The 21012-nt window shown below is 38.4% G+C and overlaps 1 protein-coding gene across 3 annotated transcripts in view; it reads right to left on the bottom strand.

Annotated features, from left to right (window-relative positions):
- The window catches only part of SYNPO2 (synaptopodin 2), a 172065-nt gene that overhangs the window by 12766 nt on the left and 138287 nt on the right, over nt 1–21012 (bottom strand). The window contains exons 4-5 of one of the 3 annotated variants that reach the window (XM_008992769.6): nt 16636–18820; nt 11366–11553 (exon numbers count right to left, since the gene is read on the bottom strand). The exons of 1 other annotated variant lie outside the window; for it this stretch is intronic. In XM_008992769.6, coding sequence (XP_008991017.3) covers nt 11478–11553; nt 16636–18820 — 2261 coding nt within the window. In that variant the 3' untranslated portion in view covers nt 11366–11477. Of the gene's footprint in view, nt 1–11365; nt 11554–16635; nt 18821–21012 lie in introns of those variants that run through there. One more of the 3 variants, XM_002745445.6, reaches the window with a different exon arrangement.

The raw sequence follows: 21012 nt of genomic DNA on the forward strand, positions 1-21012 counted from the left end.
TGCACCCCAAGTCATGTTCAACAAAACAGATAGAATTAGCCAATATTTATAAACAGTTCAATTTTTCTAAACAGGTGGAAGATTTTTAACACCCAAACAAATAATTTGCATTTAGGTCAGTGGAAGTTTAAGAGTTTCAAACTGCTTTAATTTCACAATCTAGAAAAGTCTTAGAAAATTAGGCTTGAACCCTAAAGAGAACCTGAAATACTTTGTAAGATGCAATAAATAAGATCTAAAAAGAAAAAGATAAAGGAGATCGGAATTAGTCAGGATTGAAGAAGAGCCAGCTGAAAGTTGATTTACCATTTATCACGAGACTGCAAGTAGGTGTGAGGAAATGGCAGCCTCCACTAACTAATCTCTTAGAGTCACTCCCAGCTCTAATGAGCCTTCAATGACAATTTTCTTGACACTAGTAACAGTTCAACACTGGAAAAAAATTTGGATAGAGATATAGAATCCCTTTACCTAAAGGTCTTTAAATAGAAAACAAATACTCCCTTAAGGTGATTTAAATACAATCAAGCTTGAAGTTAGAGGACAAAAACACTTTCAAGGTTATTTTGTTCGAGTCTCAATAAAATAATCTCATCTTCATTACTTAACTCTTGCCTTCTTAAAGTGGATTTTAAGTTTACTTCCACCAAGTGGAATTTTTGGAAATTCTGTTGTAGGACTCTCTTACCTAGAAAATGAAAGAGAGTTTCTATTTCTTTCAGCAGAATTTCCCAGTATTACTCTGTCTGCCAAGAATAAGGCAGAGAATCAGAACTAATAAACCATATTTTTGAATAGAAAAGTGGCCAGGTAATCACATGTCATTTAAATAGTTTCATGGGCCTGGCACAGTGGCTCATGCCTGTAATCCCAACACTTTGGGAGGCTGAGTGCGTGGATCACCTGAGGTAAAGAGTTTGTAACCAGCCTGGCCAACATGGTGAAACCTCATCTCTGATAAAAACACAAAATTAGTCAGGCGTGGTGTTGCATGCCTATAATCCCAGATACTTGGGAGGCTGAATCCAGGAGAATTGCTGGAACCCTGGAGGCAGAGGTTGCAGTGAGCCCAGATCATGCCATTGCACTCCAGCCTGGGCGACAGGAATGAAGCTTCATCTCAAAAACATAAAGTAAAATAACTAGTTTCATGAATGCAATGGATATACTCTGACATCAAAATAAGAGATAGGGTTTTGTAGCCCATCATCTTGGTTCAGCTACTGATTAGTCATCTTAGATTAACTTCTAGATTAAATTTTCTCTTCCAAAACAATAGATTTCTAAATAAAAAGTTTTACTTGCTGCTTAAAGGAAATCTCTTTGTGAGAAAGCATAAGGCTTGTAAATGAAAATGGAGGCTAGCATCTAATACTGGAAGGAATGGAAACTTGGATGTTACACTGACCTGAAAGTTCTGCCTTTGTCTTTTGTTACCCCTGCAATTCAACCTCTCCCGGCCTTACTTTCCTTGGTTGTAAGATGGGAGTAATGCTGCCTACAGTTTCAAGATTATGGGCAGAGTAAAGATTATGTTTATAAATGGAATGCCACGTAGCCCAACAAATGGAGATTATTTTTGTTATTGTGGGAAGAGACTGTGTGGCCCTAAAGGTGTCAGAGACCTGGCAGGACCTTTTGTTCAAGAGGCAACTGCATAGGCAGCCTGGTGACCTGGGATAAAAATAGGAGGGAGACTTGCCTTTGAAGTGGCATTAGCAGTGCACGCCTCCGGGGCCACTGTGCCAAGCCTGGCTGCGCTCTTGTCGTCAGAACACAGGCAGCTGGGCTGGCCAGAAACATTGCCACTGACCTCATCTCCCTGCTAGGTCTGAGTGGGCCAAAATATACACTTCTTGATTTTTTTTTTAACCTTCTGTTATAAAAGAATAAAAATAACGATACTCAGTTTAAGGTCAAGAAGACCAATATGAGGGAGGAATGTGTGTATATATTTTTGTTGTCTCTTTCATCTTTGAAACAATGAAAATAATAACTAAAATGTATAAAACTTTTACTCTATACCAACTACAGTTCTAAACACAGTGTTTGTTACGTCAATTAATCCTCTCAGCAACCTTATAGTCTCCATTTTGCAAATAAGGAAAGTGAGGCACACAAATTAGGTAATTTACTCTAGGTTGCACAGCAGTATGTGCTTGTATAGGGAAGTTGGAGAAGTAAAGCTATCGGTAATAAAATTTTATTTAAATAATGTATTTTAAGGCATTAACTCTGTTAACAGAAAAAAACTACTATCCCAGCAATTTTCACCCTTTTATCTTTCTTTATTCTCAAAAAAGAAGTATGTCACTCTACAAGTTAGAGCCTGTGAAAATACCTGTGTCAATATAGACTGTGTTCTATTGAAGTGGCTGGGATTGCTGTTTTAATTTTTTATAATTTTGGGAAAACAGCCTTACTTAAGTTTACTTTTATAAAACTTTAATTGGTCCAAACAAAAAAAAATAAATGTTAAACACATTTCAAAATACTTTCTGAAGTTTTCTCTTTCCTCAAAATATTTAAATAGTAAACGCCATTCATTTAGATTCCCACGATAGAAAAAGTGAATAATATAAATGAAAAGTTCAGATTGCATCAGTTTCTACAAAGAAAAAAGTAATTTTCACAATAAACAAAGGATGTTGACCTTGTTTAAAATAAATGATCATTTGACCTGGTGGGAGCTTTGGGGGCTTTTGTTTTTGTGAGACAGGGTCTTGCTCTATTACCCAGGCTGGGGAGCAGTGGTGCTATCAGAGCTCATTGCAAATTTAACCTCCCAAGCTCAAGACCTCTTCTCACTTCAACCTCTCAAATTGCTGGAATTGCGGTGAGCTACTGCACCCAGGATGTGGGAAGTTTTTGTAGAGAAAAATGTCAGTACCTGGCACATGGTAAGCAATTAATTTATTTCAAGAGTCATCATCAGCATAAAAACTAACATTTTTTATATTATATTCCATTTTAATTATGTGCCCGCTATTTGAAGTAGAGCTAGCAGCCCTTAAACAAAATTATTTCCCAACTAAAATGCCTTTTGCCTTTTTTAGAGAAAATTTTTATCAGTTATGACTTTAAAAACAAGTATTCTTAAGAAGTGTGTGCATACCATGTAATAACCTTGATTTGGCCTCTGCACAATAACATTCTCAAAACTTCCCACTGATCTGTTTGGAAGCATCCTCTGTCATAACTTATAATTACATTAAAAATAAATGACAATTCAAAGCTAGTTAATGGCAAGATGAAGACACATCAGCAACTATACAACGTGTGACAACATAATTTCACGAGGATGTGCAGAATACAGGAGGAGGAAAGTGACTGACTTGGCCTTTGCAACTGTTTCTAAGCTTATTAAATAGATCCTTGGATTAATTTCCTAGGCCCTAGGGAAATTGTTTAACAGTTCTTTGAGAAATGTAAGATCTACTGCCTATCATATTTATGTTTTTCTCATCAAAAACATGGCCCCAGAGTGATGTTTAAAATTGGGGTTCATAATCACTTGAACCCGGGAGGCAGAGGTTGCAGTGAGCTGAGATGGTGCCCCTGCACCGCAGCCTGGGTGACAGAGTGAGATTCTATCTCAAAAACAAAATAAATGAATAAATAAAAATAAAATTAGGAATCATAAATCCAACTCTTCATCAGAAAAGGCATCAACAACTTATTTTCTTAAGCACAGAATTGTTCAATTCCCTCATCACTTTAGTATCTCTCTGGTCCAAGTGGTAAGTTTTATTTAATGATATCTTTCCTGTTTGAGGGAATTTACACAATAATTTTATGTGTTATTCCATTTTAGAGACACAGAGATGCCATAAACTAGGTGGGATTTTCAAATGTATGATTGTTTTGCTGGAATAAACACCACCAGGAGAAACATGGATTGAAGCAGAGTTTACAATGATGGTCACAATCCTGTGCTTTTCAAATACAAATGGGAAAATTAAGAAACATCTTTTATCAGAAGTATTCCAGCTACATTCTTCAGAATAAGGAGCATTTGCCTCAACTGAAAACACTAATTCCAGATATATTTGTAGTCTGTCATTAATCGTTAAAAGGATGCCTTGTGATTGGAATGTGCGTCTACTTATTAAACTTTTGAAATTAGAGACCAAATAGTGAATTTTGCCCATGGCTTTAGATGCTATTACAACTGGTTTTTATTGGCATAGCTTTCTTTTTTTGTGTGTGTGTGGTTTTTTTTTGTTTTTTTCTTTTTAATTTTTTATTGGATTTTAGGTTTTGGGGTACATGAGCAGAGCATGCAAGACAGTTGCGTAGGAACACACATGGCAGTGTGCTTTTCTTTCCTTCTCCCCTTCACCCACATTTGGCATTTCTCCCCAGGCTGGGGCATAGCTTTCTTAATGCATTCATCAAACTGCAGTGTATAATTGTCTAGAGATAACATTGTACATTAATACTACGGCAAGTTTTGCCATGTAGACCACACATTTATTAAAAGGATCTTATTCTTTAGTATTCTCTTGACTTCTTCCCATTCCAAAGTTTGCCTTCATTTTGATTTGATGTTAGGTATTTATTGACTATTACAATTGTTAAACAATTTTTTTTCACTTTCAGTATTGATTCATGCAAATGTATTGATGAATTTACAAAAACATTGTGAGTTAGCTAAAATACCAAATCAGCCCTCTTAACTGCTTTGAACATATAATGTTAGCCTAAGATAAAAAGTAGCTTCTAAAAATACTAAAATGGCTAGGTCCTCATAAATGCACATTTGAGACCAAGAGAGAAAAAGAGAGACCCTTCAGTCATATGCATGTCTAAGTTCCTAAGCAATTATCCATTAAAAAACAAAAAATAAAAAATCTGCTGGGGAAAGGATGGAAAAAGACACGTCCAGAGCTTACATATTTGCAGAAAGATTTCCAACTGATACTAGTAAAAAAGTTGGTCTCAAATCTGTTTTAATCTGTGTCTTAGATACCGTTACATGTTCTCTGGTAGTGGTGTGCAGGTTCCTCAGTTAATGGTTATTTTTCTCAGTTTCATTCTGAATCTTGTCTATTTCAGTATTAGAAAGGTTAATGCAGGAAATTTCCCTTAAAAATACAATGAATAGATCAGTCATTCATTGACCACCTGACCACCCGGCATCAAACCTGTGCTGTGACCCAGGCTCCAGCACTCCAGCATTACCCCTTTATTCATAAATATCGGCTTTCGCATTAGTGTTTTCTCCTCTCACTGGTAAATGTACAAACATATATATATATATATATATATTTTTTTTTTTTTTTTTTTGAGACGGTGTTTCGCTCTTGTTACCCATGCTAGAGTGCAGTGGCGCGATCTCGGCTCACCACAACCTCTGCCTCCTTGGTTCAAGCAATTCTCCTGCCTCAGCTTCCCGAGTAGCTGGGACTACAGGCGCGCGCCACCATGCCCAGCTAATTTTTTGTATCTTTAGGAGAGACGGGGTTTCACCTTGTTGACCAGGATGGTCTTGATCTCTTGACCTCGTGATCCACTGGCCTCGGGCTCCCAAAGTGCTGGTATTATAGGACTGAGCCACCGCGCCTGGCTGCCGTGTCGAAGTTTTGAAAACAGTGTGCTTTTTAGGATCAAAGCTGTCACCAAGTGGGCCTTCCTGTTTCTTTGTTCTGTACACTCTTCTAACATGTAAGCAGCCTCTGACTAATACTGCATTTTGTCGACGTACTACTCTGTTTGTTAAGATTAATGTTGAAGTTAAACAAAAATATTGGGCTTTTTCCCTATGATGCATAAAGTGAATGAACTTCCTTTTTCTTTTGAAAATTTTATAATCATATTTATTTTCATTTTAAAAAGCTAATAAGCATTCCAAGTGCTTCAAAATTTTCCTTTAGCCTAGATCCCAAAATAAGAATGTTTAGATTACTGCCAGATAGGTTTAAGCTAGTTATTAGTAAGAACATTTTGGATTTGAAGATAACAGAGTCTAGGGCCCTACAATCAAGGGAAGTCATACAATCATTTGCCCCAGAGATAAGAAAAAACAGCCAAGGAAATTCAATCCTTTTTCTAGATAATAAAAATGTATCATTCTATTCCATTCCTAGAAACATTTATACTCATTCTTGAATAAAGGCAGGGAGTCAGATAAAAATCACATCTCAAGGCCCCCTTTAGTCTTTTTTAAAAAAAATTCAAAGCAAATTGTAACGCAGCAAACTTTAGAATGGCTGCCTATGAAGCACTGAGCGGGAAAGAGAGTTTGCTGCCATCTCTTGGACGTTTGAAATAAAATCGGCAAGATGGGTGCTTCAGCGTCTGTTCCTTTTAGACTGGGCACTAAGACTGTGGAAGCAGGTGCAGTTTACAAGCCTGGCTGTCCCTGACTGGATAAACAGGAAAACTATTTATGGGTTTTAAAGAATCAAGTTGACTTAGTGGTTTGCATGTTAGAAAAGTGTTTTTCAAAGTGTAGTTCACAGCCCACTAGCATCAAAATCACCTGGGTTGTATGTTACAAAAACAAATACCTAGGCCCCACATGCACCTAGTAAATCAGAATCTCTAAGGTAGGACCATCTCTGAGGTGGGGAAATCTTAATTTTATACCAGGAACAAAAGGTGGAAAGCTATATGTTACAATACTATGAAGGGCATAGTTTGCTTATACTAAAGTGCTGTATATAAAGGAAATCGTATTAGTTCATTTAACATAAAATTAAAATTTCTAAGTAATATATCTAGCATTGCTCTTTATTTCAGTAATACTGCCCACAATGAGTTATGACATTTCAGTGGGTATTTCATAATGTATAATTCAAAATCTAGCCCATATTGGACTTACATGAAGAATTATGATCTGCACCATTTAATAAGGAGTAATAAGTGGTCCAGTCACAACCAACAGACGCTGAGTGTGAATTAAAAAAACAAAAACAAGAACAAAACTCCAAGCCAAAGACCTAATTGTGGAAAGACTGGAATGATACCTTAAATTAGTACTTTATATTAGTTCAACCAATTCCTTAGAGATTCTTAACTCTGGAAAATTGTTTTGTGAACATCTCTTTATCAGTCTTAGACTTGCTAAGAGAAAAAAAGAACTAACAGTTTTCAGTGCAGAAAGAGACCTAGTTTTGTTTTGTTTTTGATGTAATTAAATGGCACAAAAGGAAAGCAAAACTAAATCAATTTAATTGTGTTTGACACACGAGCTATTCTGGATTCAGATAAATTTTCCAGAATCTCAGCTTGCTTTGATTTTTTTAATCTTCAAGATGAGTCCTGACTTCTCCTTCTGACTCAGAAGGATTCTAGAAGTACCAGAAAACCACAAAAATTCCCTGGGTTTGAAAGGCAGCTGGAATATTAAGTTCCTCCCTGTATCGGTGGCTCAGCTTCTTAGAATTGTTTTTCATCACTTGCCCTGAGCTCGGAGTTTGCTCTGTTCAGGCAGAGGTTTCAGTCTTTCTGTTTTTGGAAAGTGATCATGCTTCTCAGGCAAGGGATCAATTACTCTAAAAAGGCCAGGTTGCTGACCCTTTGTCCTAGGACAGTGTGGAAAGGAGGGATAAGGACAGCTGTGAGCTGTGCCCTCCTAGGTCAGCCCAACTGTTGCAGGTCTGAAGTGGGGTAGTCTCAGGGATAGGGTTGCCAACTGCTCCACTTTCGGTGTAATAGGCCTATTTAAGCTTCAACTATCCTACCAGGACCTTACTGAGGATACCAACTATCCTGTTTAGAGAATATGTTCAGTTTACAAACATTTCTCCAGAAGAGTTCTCTTCACATTGCTAAGTTCATTACATAATATTGGTACTTTGAACTGAACATAGTGTCTTTATAGTAGAGGCTCAAAGCTGATGTTAAGTTTATTTTATAAAAATACTGAAGCAGTCTTTCTGAATCTGGTCTCATCTTTGTCTATCACGAAAACAATGTTAGCACAATGGATGAACACAAAGCAGGAAAAAATGGACAAACAGGCTGAATACAGAGGAATGTAAACATATAAACTTCATTAAGAAGGAAAAAGAGAAGAAACAAAGCTCTCTCAATTAATGACTCCTGGGAATAGATTCAATGTGAGATTTATAGCGATACTCCTACTTTTTCTGTTTTAGTTGTGGTGGGTCTCAAACTAGGATTCATATTAACAGAGAACACAAAATAACTTGTTGTATTGTGTTCTCCTCATCGGAAGTTTTTGAAATACTAGTTACTGTGTATTGAGTGCCCCTTAGAAGAAGAAGAATAGCTAGCATGTGTGGAATACTTTCTCTGTGCCAGGCACTGTTTTATACACATAATGCACACCGTTTCACTTAATCTTCATAACAACTTGTGAAGTACACCTATTATTGTCTCCATTTCACAGCTGAGGTACTGAAGCACAGGGTGACTGAATACTTTGTCAAAAGTCTCCCAGTAAGCAGGAGGCAGGCCTGGAACTCAGAGACAGGCAGTCTGGCCCTAGAATCCGCACTCTTAACCACTACAAATGTACTTCTTGTGGGCTCAAGGTTTACACACCTTATGTCATCTAATCATATGTGAAGTTCATTTTTTAAAAGTGTTTACCTTTTGCTTTTTCTAAATTAAAAAAATAGCATGTCTTCTTTTTCATTTAAAAATTGGAAGGAACCTTATTTTCTGCATTATTGTTACCGAAATTTGAAGGTTTCTCTCGTCACTATTCTGTTCTTCGTTTGTTTGCCAGGTATAAATGAGCATAACTCTGGTAATATACAATACTAGCTGGCTGGAAGCGGTGGGTGTTTCAGGTATTTGGTCTAGAGCATTGTGGGAATTTGTTTAGTGAAACCCAGCAAAATGTTGAGCTTCCCTTTGCCATTACTGAGTTCTAATAAGCAAATAGGCTGGCTGGGCGCAGTGGCTCAAGCCTGTAATCCCAGCACTTTGGGAGGCCAAGGCGGGTGGATCACGAGGTCAAGAGATCGAGACCATCCTGGTCAACATGGTGAAACCCCGTCTCTACTCAAAATACAAAAATTTAGCTGGGCATGGTGGCACGCACCTGTAATCCCAGCTACTTGGGAGGCTGAGGCAGGAGAATTGCCTGAACCCAGGAGGCGGAGGTTGCGGTGAGCTGAGATCGCGCCATTGCACTCCAGCCTGGGTAACAAGAGTGAAACTCCGTCTCAAAAATAAAATAAAATAAAATAAAAATAAGCAAATAGGCTGATAGAGAATAAAACTACAGCTTTTCCCCATGTACCCTGTTTAAAAATGTCTATTGCTTGGAGCTACCAAACTCTAAGATGTTTCAATATTTCTTACTTTGATTTAGAAGGTTTAGAGTTATCTCTGAGACATGTAAAACTCATCACTTCTGAGGAGCAGTTCCTTTTATCTGTGACCTGAATCTTCTTGCAATCAGGGGAGGGAGTACAGTCTTGGGATTAGAGGACAGCCATGGAGTGTGACTGCTGGTCCTGAGACCTACCTCTACCATGTTACAAAATTTTCTTAACTTTTCTTTATCTCAGTTTCCTCATCTTAAAGTGGGATGATAATAGTACCTACATCATACTTCCATCATTTTGTGGTGACAACAGGAAGTTAATACTTACGCTTAGAGTGGTACCTAGTATATGGTAAGTCCCCGTAATTGTTACCTTATTAGGGCTCTATGATTTTAAATTAAAGTAATAAAGTTCTGCAAATGTAATGAGTTTTTACAATTATCCTGGAAGCTTACCTCTTCTTTTTTTGAAGTTGGTGATGAGATTGTTCAAAACCTATGTTTAGAATCTATCACGCTAGTTCCTCAGGATTTTTTTTCAAAATAACAATGATATTTAAAAGGAAAAAAAGCCACTGGAAAAAATGTAGGGTTTAAAAATGTCCTTGCTGGGAAGTCTTTGATGGAAACATCTGTTGAGAAATCTTCCACCAAGGAATCTTTGAGGTGGGAAAGGTTTGCTGCCTCATGCCCTTGACTGCTATCCTGACTGAGACTGGCACCATGACACTCCAGTATTCCAGGGGTAACTACTTTTTAGAGTGAAGTTTGAAATACTGAAAACTTGTGACTCCCTCAGCATTATTCTGTTTAGAATTATTCTTGTTGAAATGCCTCAAGTAATTGTTGGTTTAGTAGCAAGCTATGCTGGGTGCTGATTCACTACTTAATAAGAAAGTTCCCTGAATTACATTTAGTTGAAATGGCATAAAGCCAAAGGGAGCACTTCCTTTTATGCTCTATTTATGACTTTGATTATGCTCTATTTTTAAAAATCACATTCTTCCCCATTCCCAGCCCATGAACAACATCTATTCATTCCAAAATGAGAAAATAAAAGGATTTTGAGAAGACATATAGCACTGCTGTCAATTTCATCTTTTTTACTAATAGAAAAGATGCTTCTTTCTCACAGATGGGTTTTCACTTTCAACATGTGTTATAGCATCTGATTTTCTGAGCAATCTTGGGAAATGGAGTCTTTCCTAATATCACTGAATGTGGTCAAAGCCACCTAAGAAGCATGGACAATGAGGCTCTTGGTGAATCAGTTTCGGAAATTCACAATTAAGCGGTCCCAGGGAGGGAAATTCCAGGGTCAGATGAGACTGTGGAAACCATGCAGTAGTGTAGGGAGAGCACAGGTTTGATGCCAGACGAATATCTAAGTCTAACCCTAATCCGCTGCTTATAAGCTTAGTGATTGTTGCACAAGTTGTTTAGCTGGTCAGATTCAGATACCTCACCTGAAAAATGGGAATAATACCTTCTTTTTCAGTGTAATTGTGAAGAATAAATGAAATCACAGTATAATTGGTTAAGAAGCCAGGCTGCAGACTGAATCCGGGGGCCATTACTTAACATTGTATGATCTTTGGCAAGTTACTCAGCCTCTTTGTGCTTCAGAATCACATCTATAACCTATAAAACGGATGTATGATCATACCAGCTCACAAGGACTGCTGATTAAAAGTCCTTGTATGAAAGATACTCAGCAAAATTCAGGGCCCAAAGTTTGTGTTCAGCTAATGTTAGCTATTATCAAAACTTATGTAAAATATTTTCTACATATAGTAGAAACTTAATATGTTGTCTCCTGCCTTTTCTCAGGGCCCATGGGATTTTCTGAATGACTGCCACAGCTTCTGTCCCCACCCATGTCATCCTGACTTGAACCAAAATTCTTGACTGTGTTGTTGCGTGGCCTTGGAAACAGATTATTGCACCAAATAAAAGTATCAAAGGTTCTCTGACTTCTACCATGTATCCTGAAGAAAAGACAAATCAAAACACTATGGCTTTTGTTATTTACTTCCAAGAAGAACATTTTTCTGTTTATTCTTAGAATGTGCTTTTTTTTTCAATTCAGGGACAAGTGCGATCTTTTGATTTTTAAAATTTTTCATGAACAAACCATCAGTAGTTATTATGGAGCCCAAGAAGTAGGAGCTGTGAAAGCAGGATTTCTTCATGTTACCTTTGAAGGTTGTTATTTTAAGTACAAACATTATCAGGTAGAGAAGGAAAGGTAGGCTGGGAAGTAGGTCCTTGTGATATCTTGACTAGAGATTCCAGATTTACACAGATTTACATTTCATCAGTCACAGAGCACACATAATTTAGATAAACATGTCAAGAATGACATAAACAGAGGTAAACATGAGGAGCTTTACATTTGGAACCAAAAAAATACAAATTAGAAAAATTATTTCCTATATCAACAACAAAAAATTACTGAAACTCCAGGACTCTTTAGAAGTCTAGCTTTCTCCCCTGTACCACTTGGAATGCACTTTATTGGCTGACAAACCTTTGATAAAATCAGAAGTCTGAGAAATAGCTGGCAGGATTTGATATTTTAAATTAAATTTCTCTTTATTCAATTGTCTCTGAATAGTGCTGTGATTTCCAAATGCCAGGTAGTTTGGTGTACAAATATGCATACCACAGAAATATACAGTTTAAAAAAAAGTAAGAAGCTGGCTTTACCTGATAACATCAAGAAAAAAGGTAATTCTGATTCGAAAAAAGGTAATTCTCTTCTGGGCTTCTCCAGAAGAGAGGGTTTCATTGGCATGACGCTCATAGGATGACCTGTCATTTTTGTTTTAGAACCACAGATGGGTGACAGTGACTGACTTCTTAGAGCAATTTTGCCTGGTGTCTGGATCCTGTGGGAATTTATTAGCCTGCTTTGTGGCCCTTGGCCAACCCTGGTGGGACATCTAGAGAAGAACTCAATTCTGCTTTTCCCAGAATAATTGTCGTCTAACTCGGCAGCACTGAAGTGTCACAGGCGCCTCTGTGTCTCCCAGAGTCCAATGATATGTGGACCCAAGGCCAGCGAGGGTCATGTTTCTGGGAATACAGTGTTGGTTCTTAGAATTTATATACTTTTTTTCTCATGAACTTATAAAAATGTTTAAAAACAAACTCAACAACTCTGATTTTAAGAGGGAATGAACATATGCCCCGCCACTTTCCTCTAGAAGCATTTTAAGCATTTAGCTTTCAAAAAACAATCATTTCTTTTCGATGACCATAATTTCAAATACCCTGCCTACTGGGCCAGTGGTGTCTCATAAATAGCAACTGATTTCAATAACTCACCCTTAGAATGCTGGTGCTTGCATAAGCCCTAGTTTAAAACTGGATGAAGTGATATGCAGCAAAGGGGGGCATTTATTTGAGAGATTAGATCTAAACGCAGACACTAACAGCCATGTGTCTTCTGCTCTTAAGAGGGTTTACTGTGAAAGAGCCGCACAGAATGTTCAACATGCCTCTCAGAAGCAAAATGACCTTCAAAGTTCTTTAACCTCATAACTGCAAATAGGAAAATGGTCCCACATATGTTAGTCCACCCCCTTTCAAAGTCAATCATGTGTTTTTGACATCTCAGATGTGACTCTTGCTATCAGGCTAGAATTTAGGATGTGTGATCATTCTCAGCTGTCCTACAATGCCTGCTTCTTGCAAGAAGTTGGCACTTTCTGGAATAGCTACACCCTGGCTTATTTTAAAGAACTATTTGTCATTCAGATTGGTTTTCCTATGGTTAAAATAAGTACTTCTTGTGAAAATTAAACAGTCAATGTAAAGCCTTTATATGTGTTATCACTAACAATCATACTAGATATATTTTGAAGTACAAAGTTTGACATGCTCTAGAATGAAAACCCAAATGTGTCTTACAAAACATGTTCCTAACAAGGTATGCTTTATATTACCAATGCAGAAACTATGTTTTTTTCCTCTCTAAAAAACAGGATGTGTCAACATAATAAATGTTCTAAGATTTAAGTGGCAATGCTCAGATTCCCAGTCTTACCAGTTCTTCCCAGTCTTACTCACTCTGGCCTCCTAGAAGACTAAGGGGAATATGCTGTACTTACATGTCCATGGAACCTTCCTTCCGCCTAGAATCTCAAGGGTTCTGCAGATTCACTACAGCACAACATTCCGGTCAGGAAGAGAGGCTTGACACATTATTAAGGGGAAACTCATGGAAAGAGAAATGTTTAAGGTCCTGCAAAAAGTCAGAAACTGTGATGATGGTTTTCGTTAATATTCTAGTGCCTGTATTTAAATGATGCAGTGGATTTGGGATGATATACATAAGGCACTTAATGTAACATAGGAACACAGGAAATGATTGTCACTCTTGAGCTGGCAATAAAAACCAGCTTCATGGATGCCCTGCCTAGAAATTAAGCTAAGGATAAAGGAAGAGGCAGAGTCCTAAAAACTAAACAAAAACTGCCTCCCTAACACCTCATAACCAGCGGACCAACCAATCAAACCACTGCCAACACAGCTAAGCCAATAAATAACACTCAGATTGAAAGTGTGCCCTATGTTAGGGAAACTGGTGTCCGGAGGTCTAACTCTTCCTTCTGTCACACTGAGATCACTTCCTTGGCCCCAATCTGAAAGGTGGCACAGACAGCCCCCTGGTGGAGAGACAGGGAAAGGAAATTCCTCTCTGTCTAGGGAGCTGGTTAGTCCTCCCACCGACTTCCCATCTCCCTCAGAGTGAGGTCAGACTTTGCTGTGGCTATTGTTTTGGAGAATTTCCACCCTCTTCTATAAAGTGGGACTGTATGATCCAAAATGAGACCTATGCTGCCAGTGCCCAGTTGAAGTCATAGATGCTTTTACTGCATGTCTGACATGCCTCTTACAAGGTTTTGGGGAACTCTAAATAGTCCTAGGATGACCAGAAGATATAGTCATGTTATTTATGTCTTTAGTTATCAACTCCAAATAGTGGCTCTGCTAAGAGTGCCACCTGTCCAACAGGAAATGGAAAGAAAACACTTCTCATTCCTGCATGCCACAAACCACTAGACAACTGGAAATACTTCTGGGTCATTACCATCCTAGGATACTTTTGAGCCGATGATCTCAAACTGACTACCTGTGTGTTCCACGCCTTTCCTCTAATTCATGCCGTTCTTTAAATGCTATGTTAAGAATGCAAAGCTATAAAAATGATCTTTTTTCCTGCTGCACCGTAAGAAGCCTTTTTTGGTTGTTCTATTAGAAAAGAATTCAAAAATGCAAGCATTCAACAGATTTCCTTTGCAGGGAACAAGTCATACAAACAACTGTGTTATATAATGAATAGATTGCTTTTTTCTTTTATCCTGTATTAATCTTAATTGATTTCCCAAAAAGGCAAATAAGAGACCAAGCTACATCCTGTGGTTGTAACCTCTAGGTAAATTTCCGCCAAAAGCAATGAAAGATTTTTCCAGAGAAAAAGCAGAAGAATCAGCCCCATTGTTCTGTGGCTGACTTAATTCTCCTTTTTATGTTTTAGAAATACCTAAGGCTTATAGTTTTACAATGTATGGAGAAACAGATATGCTAACAATGAAATTGCTGTGGGAGCCATATAGAGAAATATCAGAGGAGTTACTTAGATCAGAATAGGTCATACAATGAAGATATTTTAAAATATGGACATTGAACCGATAAAGAAGATGGTAATATTTTAATAGGATAGTGAAAAATATAGCAGATTGACAGTGACAGCAGAAAAAGAACAGGAATACAGATATTCTCAGAGGATTAAAATGGTGCTGTGCACCCTCAAGCCAGGCAAGTTTATCTGAGAGGTCTCTAAACATATCTCTTGCATAGAGTAGATGATTTTCCTTGGAGCTGTCATAAATACTTTATACTTCTCTACATTAATTCATGTCAAATATTTTCCATGGTTGGTCAGACTCAGACTTAAAATAGATCTAAGAAAGGTCTTCAGGTTTACTTTCAGTACCATTATTCACTTCATAGCCAGCTGGGTGACGACATGGTGTGTGGCCAATTCAAGTTTACAAGGTAACCTTGCCTGAATTATCCTGGTCCATCAAATACAAATAATAAAGTGAAGGTGCGAGAATAGAATTGCAAGGAACGTGGGAGAAGCAGTTGTCAAAAAGCAAAACAAACACAAGCAAAAGAATCTGTGAGGTCACTCAGAAATGATAACATAAGTTGTGTGTTCTCACCCTACAGCCTCCACACACATGGGGTTCCTCGTGCTTCACAATCAGCCCCTGTAATCAGTAACCCTTCAGGTCCCAGTCATGTGGCTTCTCCAGGTAAAAGAATAGACATACCTTTATGTGCATCCTGCGTTTTACATATTACTTCATTATCCTGTATACTCTACCACTTGCCTCAGCTGAGGAAAACAAAGTTATGCTTTCATGGGCAACTGGAGATGTACTCACTTAGTTCCTTAAGTAACTGGGGACGGAGGGTGGGAATCAATCTTTAAAGATAATTATTCTTCTTTCCTTATCCAATTTAATTCATTATTATTATTATTATTATTACTGAGACAGGGTCTCACTATGTTGCCCAGGCTGGTCTCTAACTCCCGGCCTCAAGCAGTCCTCCCACCTCGGCCTCCCAAAGTGCTGGGATTCCAGGTATGGACCACCATGCCCAACCCATTTACTTGAAATAAGTCTTCTGAAATGTTAATATATGTAAAAACATCTGGCAAAGAACCTAATACATTGTAAGTGCTCAGTAATTACTAAGACCCTCTTTCTTACCCACTTCTTACTAAACTATATACATTCCAACAATCCTCCAAGTACCTCCTCTGTGATACCAAACAGGTGGCTGAGATTGACAGACCAGAGCTGCTCCCTGTCCTCAATAGATTTCTTATTCCTTTAATACTAATAATAGAGAAAGGCACTACCTAAAAAATTTCAGTCAATATAGGTTATATCTTCACTACATTTGAATCTTTCACCATAGGAGCACAGCTGCTGTGTTACACAAAGGCTAATTCCTAATGTTTAATAACACTGATCACTGTCTTTCTTGTGGCCATTACATAAATTCTAAGTATCCTGCTTACTTAATAAAAAGGTACATGTCTATTTTGAAGTGCTCCTGGATTTTTTTAAGTGTGCAAAGAAGATAAATATATTTTAGGTCAATCTGAGTTGGATTTTTCACTCATTAAAAACATTTTACTCCTTGGACCCAGATTGGGAGATGACATATCTGAAATTAAGTAAGTTGAGGACTTTGCTAGGCATTCTCAGGGACTCAAGTAACACTGCAAACAATTCATTTCAGGCAAAGTGGACACTCAACTTCAGCTACAAGATTACTCTTCCACAACAGATGGTTTCCACACCTGAATTGTGACACCACTTTTCTTGGCTGAGAACTTTGGCCTTGGTGCCACAAAATAAGATGAAGAGGCTGATTCCTGCTTTGGCGAGGTGGGAATGGCCACAGGCACTGGGGATGCGCTGACTGGTGAGGAGGCCTCTACAAAGAAGGATGGGGGAGAGGTATAGGCTGGTACCGAGTACACTGACGAGGCCTGCACATTCATAGGTGAGGCAGCATTCACTGGCCGAGGAGGAAGAGCTTGCTTCATGGCCAGGGCTGAATTGACCTTGACTGATGACTTTTGAGGGAGGCCATCCTTTGCATCTGGAGGTTGGAAAGTAAACAAGGATGCATTGAGCTGATACGGTTGGTGCTTCATGACATCTAGTGCATTGAGCGGTTTCTTCCCCTTTTTCTTGCCGACTTTGGAAGCTTGTGCGGCTGATGGCTGAGACTTGAGAGCAGCTAGTGGGTAGGAGGGGGAGTGGATAGGATTATAAGCCACAGGAGGAGGTGCTCTGACATTGGAGGAGTACTTCCAACTGGCTGGGAGAGATGGAGTGGGGGACTGAGCTCGAGCAGCGTGGGCCTGCACCGTGTCTGAATCGACCACATATTTCTCCATTCTGGACTGCCTTTTAGCAAAGAGCTGAGCTCCTCTCCCACTCATTCCTGGAAGCTCATTGGATGGTCCCACTGCACCAGGCTGAGCAGCATTGACTGTTGGTGTGGGAACTGTTGGTTTGGGTGTGTAATTCTGACTGGCTACTGCTGCTTGTGGTCCTTTGAAGGGACCAGCCAGGTTTAAAGCGCTTGCAGGCCGGGCAGGAGGGTAAGAAGGCTGGGCTATTTTGATGGAGGAGACAATAGTGCCCTTTGATGGGCCAGATGTGGGGAAGGCCAGAGGTTGGGTGGGAGCCACTCCTGGAGACCAGACTGGGGAAACTGGAGTTACTGGTTGGGAGGATGAGGACTTGACTGCAGGTTTTGGAGCAACAGGAGGTGGGGTCTTTTGTTTGGCAGAGGTGCTTTGCATGAAATTGCAAGCCTCTGCTCCCAAGCTGAGGTAGTCTTCTTCCGGTCCGGAATCACCTCCAGCTCCAGTGCCCCGTTTGCCTTCTGAATTTTGAAGGAGTGACAAGAGTTCAGGATTTGGGCTTACTTTGGGCTCTTTAAAAGTAAACATGGGTTTTGTCGTGCTTCTCCTTTTGGCTTCCTGCAATATTCCTGTTCTTTTTGCTGGCACTGAGATCCTCTCATCTCTGGAAGCTATTCGCTCAGATGAATCGTAAAAGGCTGGCTGGGACCATGGGGCAGGCTGAGGCCATGGAGGGGGCTGTGCTGGGCCAGCAATCGGACTTGATACCCCTCTGGAGAAGGCATCAGGGGGAGGAGTGACTGCAGAGTAAGGTGGAGGTGCAGGAAAGTCAGCAATGGGACTCGTCATGTTTCGGGTTGGCGAGAAGGGGGTGGCTGGCTGGTTCACAGACCCTGGGAAGGGTTTGGCTGTTCTATTCATGGGAACCATCCTCTGGATGTTTGCTGTCTCAGATGCCCCACTGAAGCCATTCTGTTGGGGCACATGGCCAAGACCATGACTCACCTCGATGTAGCTTTTGCTCACAGAGCTCTGCGTTCTCACCGACTCTTCCTCCTTTCTTTGGTAAGAAGTCATGGTTCTCAGGCCATCTGTCTGGGCAGCATCTTGTTCTCTGCTTGGCATTCCACCTGCCTTGTCCTCTTCTTTTTGGGCTGTGATCTGATCCATTCTCTCCCTCCTCTTGGCAAACATGAGGGCTCCCTTGCCTGTGGTGTCTGGTAACATCTCCATCTTGTCCCCTCTGTTCAGTTTCTTTTCAATGTCCACCAGTCCAGAATCCCAGTCAAAGTTCACAACTTGTGTGCTGTCGTCAATGTCAGACAGTAACTCTTCATCCACCTCTGACTCACTTGCACCAAGAAATGCTACTTCACTTGTATCCTCCTTGTCACCGTCTTCCTCCTCGTCTGCCTCTCGCTCAAGCTCGCCAGTACCGTAGCTAACTAGGGTGTATTTCCTGGCCCTCCGACGTCGCTTCTTAAACATCAACACCCCCTTGGAGTTGGGGTTGGGAGCATCTGTTAGAAGAAGGGCAATGCTTTTGCATTTAGATTTTGCTTCCTTCACTTGTTTTTCCGACAGGCTTTCACTCCTCCTGAGCCCTAGGGAAAGTAAAAAAAAAATTATATTGAGCTGATGAGTTCAGGGAAGATACCATAGCAGCTCAGAAATGAACTCTCCTGGGGGAAAATAAATATGTAAAAACTTACAATTGGGTACTGAATTTTGAAGGAATCCAGCTCATTTCTCTTTCTTATTTCTCTTAACTTTTTTTCTTCTACAATAATATATATACTCTCTATATAACACTCAACAATGCCATATTCTATTTGTTTATATAAAAACATTTTGTATATGCTGATTAGAATATATGTTTCATACACTTGTTTCTCTAGAGATGTTTCCACTTTAATAATAAAAACTGGCTATTACATGCCAATTAATAGGATAAAATTAGAATTAAGAAGAACATAATCTAAAAACATAATATTTTCTGAAAAACAAGATAAGACCTACCTCATACTTCTATATTTTAAAATGAAATGTCAGCATAAAACTGTTTCCAGGTATCTTAAAAAGGGACGAGTGTCCCAAGAAGATGTTTTAAACTTTTCTAAGTGTTTTAATGTAATGGATTTAGCTATTGAGGTTTTCTTCTTTCTCTTTTATCTTTTTTTAACCCCGACAACTTCCCCAAATCTTTTCATTCACAGCTACTAGATTAATGTAAATTAAAAACACAGAATTAATCACTGAGGGTACTGAATCAATAATAGTTATAACTCAAAAAATGGCATTATTGTAAATACATAAAGAAACTCTAGCTACAAAGTTTTCTAGACAGATTTGTTTGTAAATGTATTGCTATTTTGAAAATACAATGTTACTTTAATTGAAGCAAGAATAAGGGTAAATCTTGAAGAAATGTAAAATTGACTTGTGACCCTTTTAACTGTGCAAAAACTGATGCAGAAATTAAGTCATTTAAAACAAGACTATGATGCTTATAAAATAAAAAATTTTTTAATTTTCTTTATTACCATTATAAAAATAAATTAGCAACAAATTTATAGCAAGTAAACATATAGCATCTATAATTTATAATTTATAGTTAATTATATCATGTTTTCAACGATAATGAGTGTCCCCTAAATTTTTTAATTCCTTAAAATAGTTAAGTGAAAAATTAAGAAAAACGTTGTGACTATTTTATGATTGAAAATTCGCTCTTTTTGTCTCTGGAAAAAAGTAAGACTTAATGGTTACTTTTTTGAAAATAAAATATAATCTGAGTAAATAATTTATAATAAGATTACAGGCGTTTCCTGGTGATCAAAGTTTGGTTATTACTAAATACAATTCCTTTTTTTGACTAGTGTTATACAACTTATTAAACTGACAGTCACAGTTGCACAGTTGCTGCTAACTTCACTGCCAACATGTAAAGTATGTGAATGGTGTCTCAATATGCTTGTTTAATATGCTATAAATGTGAAGATGGCCTACAGATGCTTAAAGTATAAGGAATGATTAACAGCACTTGCCAATAAAGCTACAAATGGTTATGCTAAAAATATACTTTGAAAGAAATAAATAGGTTAGAAGACTTAATATCATACTTTGAATAACCGAATGCATTGCCGTTGTTTATCATTTATAGTCAAGTGCCTTTGCCTGTCAGCCTTTACATCCTCAAATAATATTCCAAAATTAGTTTTAAAAAAATACATGAAAGAAAACAGCAGAAATCGTAACACCTGACTGTAATTCTTATCCCTATTCTCCTTTCTGTCTTCACTACTCTGGGTAAAACAAAATGCCATATGAAGCATTGAATTTAAATATATTTTATGTTTGGGGACCTTTAAATGCCTCCACATGGCACTGGAGACTGACATCTGTGTCTAGAAGGTAGATGAAACACTTTGCAGTCTAATGAAGACTTACAAAACGGAGAGGATCATGTAACTGCTCAGTATACACATGTCCTTGTCTGTCAAACTCACTTCTGCAAGCATCATCAAGCTGCACAATGACTTTTTTCAAAACCAGGATATGTTTTTGATATTAGGAGTAGAGCTTTTATTTTAAAGACACCTCTCAGTAGCAGACTCAACAGTTTTTGACATTTAAACGGAGTCCACATGACTTCAAGTGCTTTCTTATGTTATTTTACCAAGAAATATTTCAACTCTGTGAATCAAACTGAATAGGTAATTGACAATATTATTTTCTTTAACAGTTCCTGTGCCTTTGGGAATAAAAGGAAATTCATGAAAAATGTTTCAATCTA

Source organism: Callithrix jacchus, chromosome 3 (assembly GCF_049354715.1).
Source record: "Callithrix jacchus isolate 240 chromosome 3, calJac240_pri, whole genome shotgun sequence".
NCBI classification, from domain to species: Eukaryota; Metazoa; Chordata; class Mammalia; order Primates; family Cebidae; genus Callithrix; species Callithrix jacchus.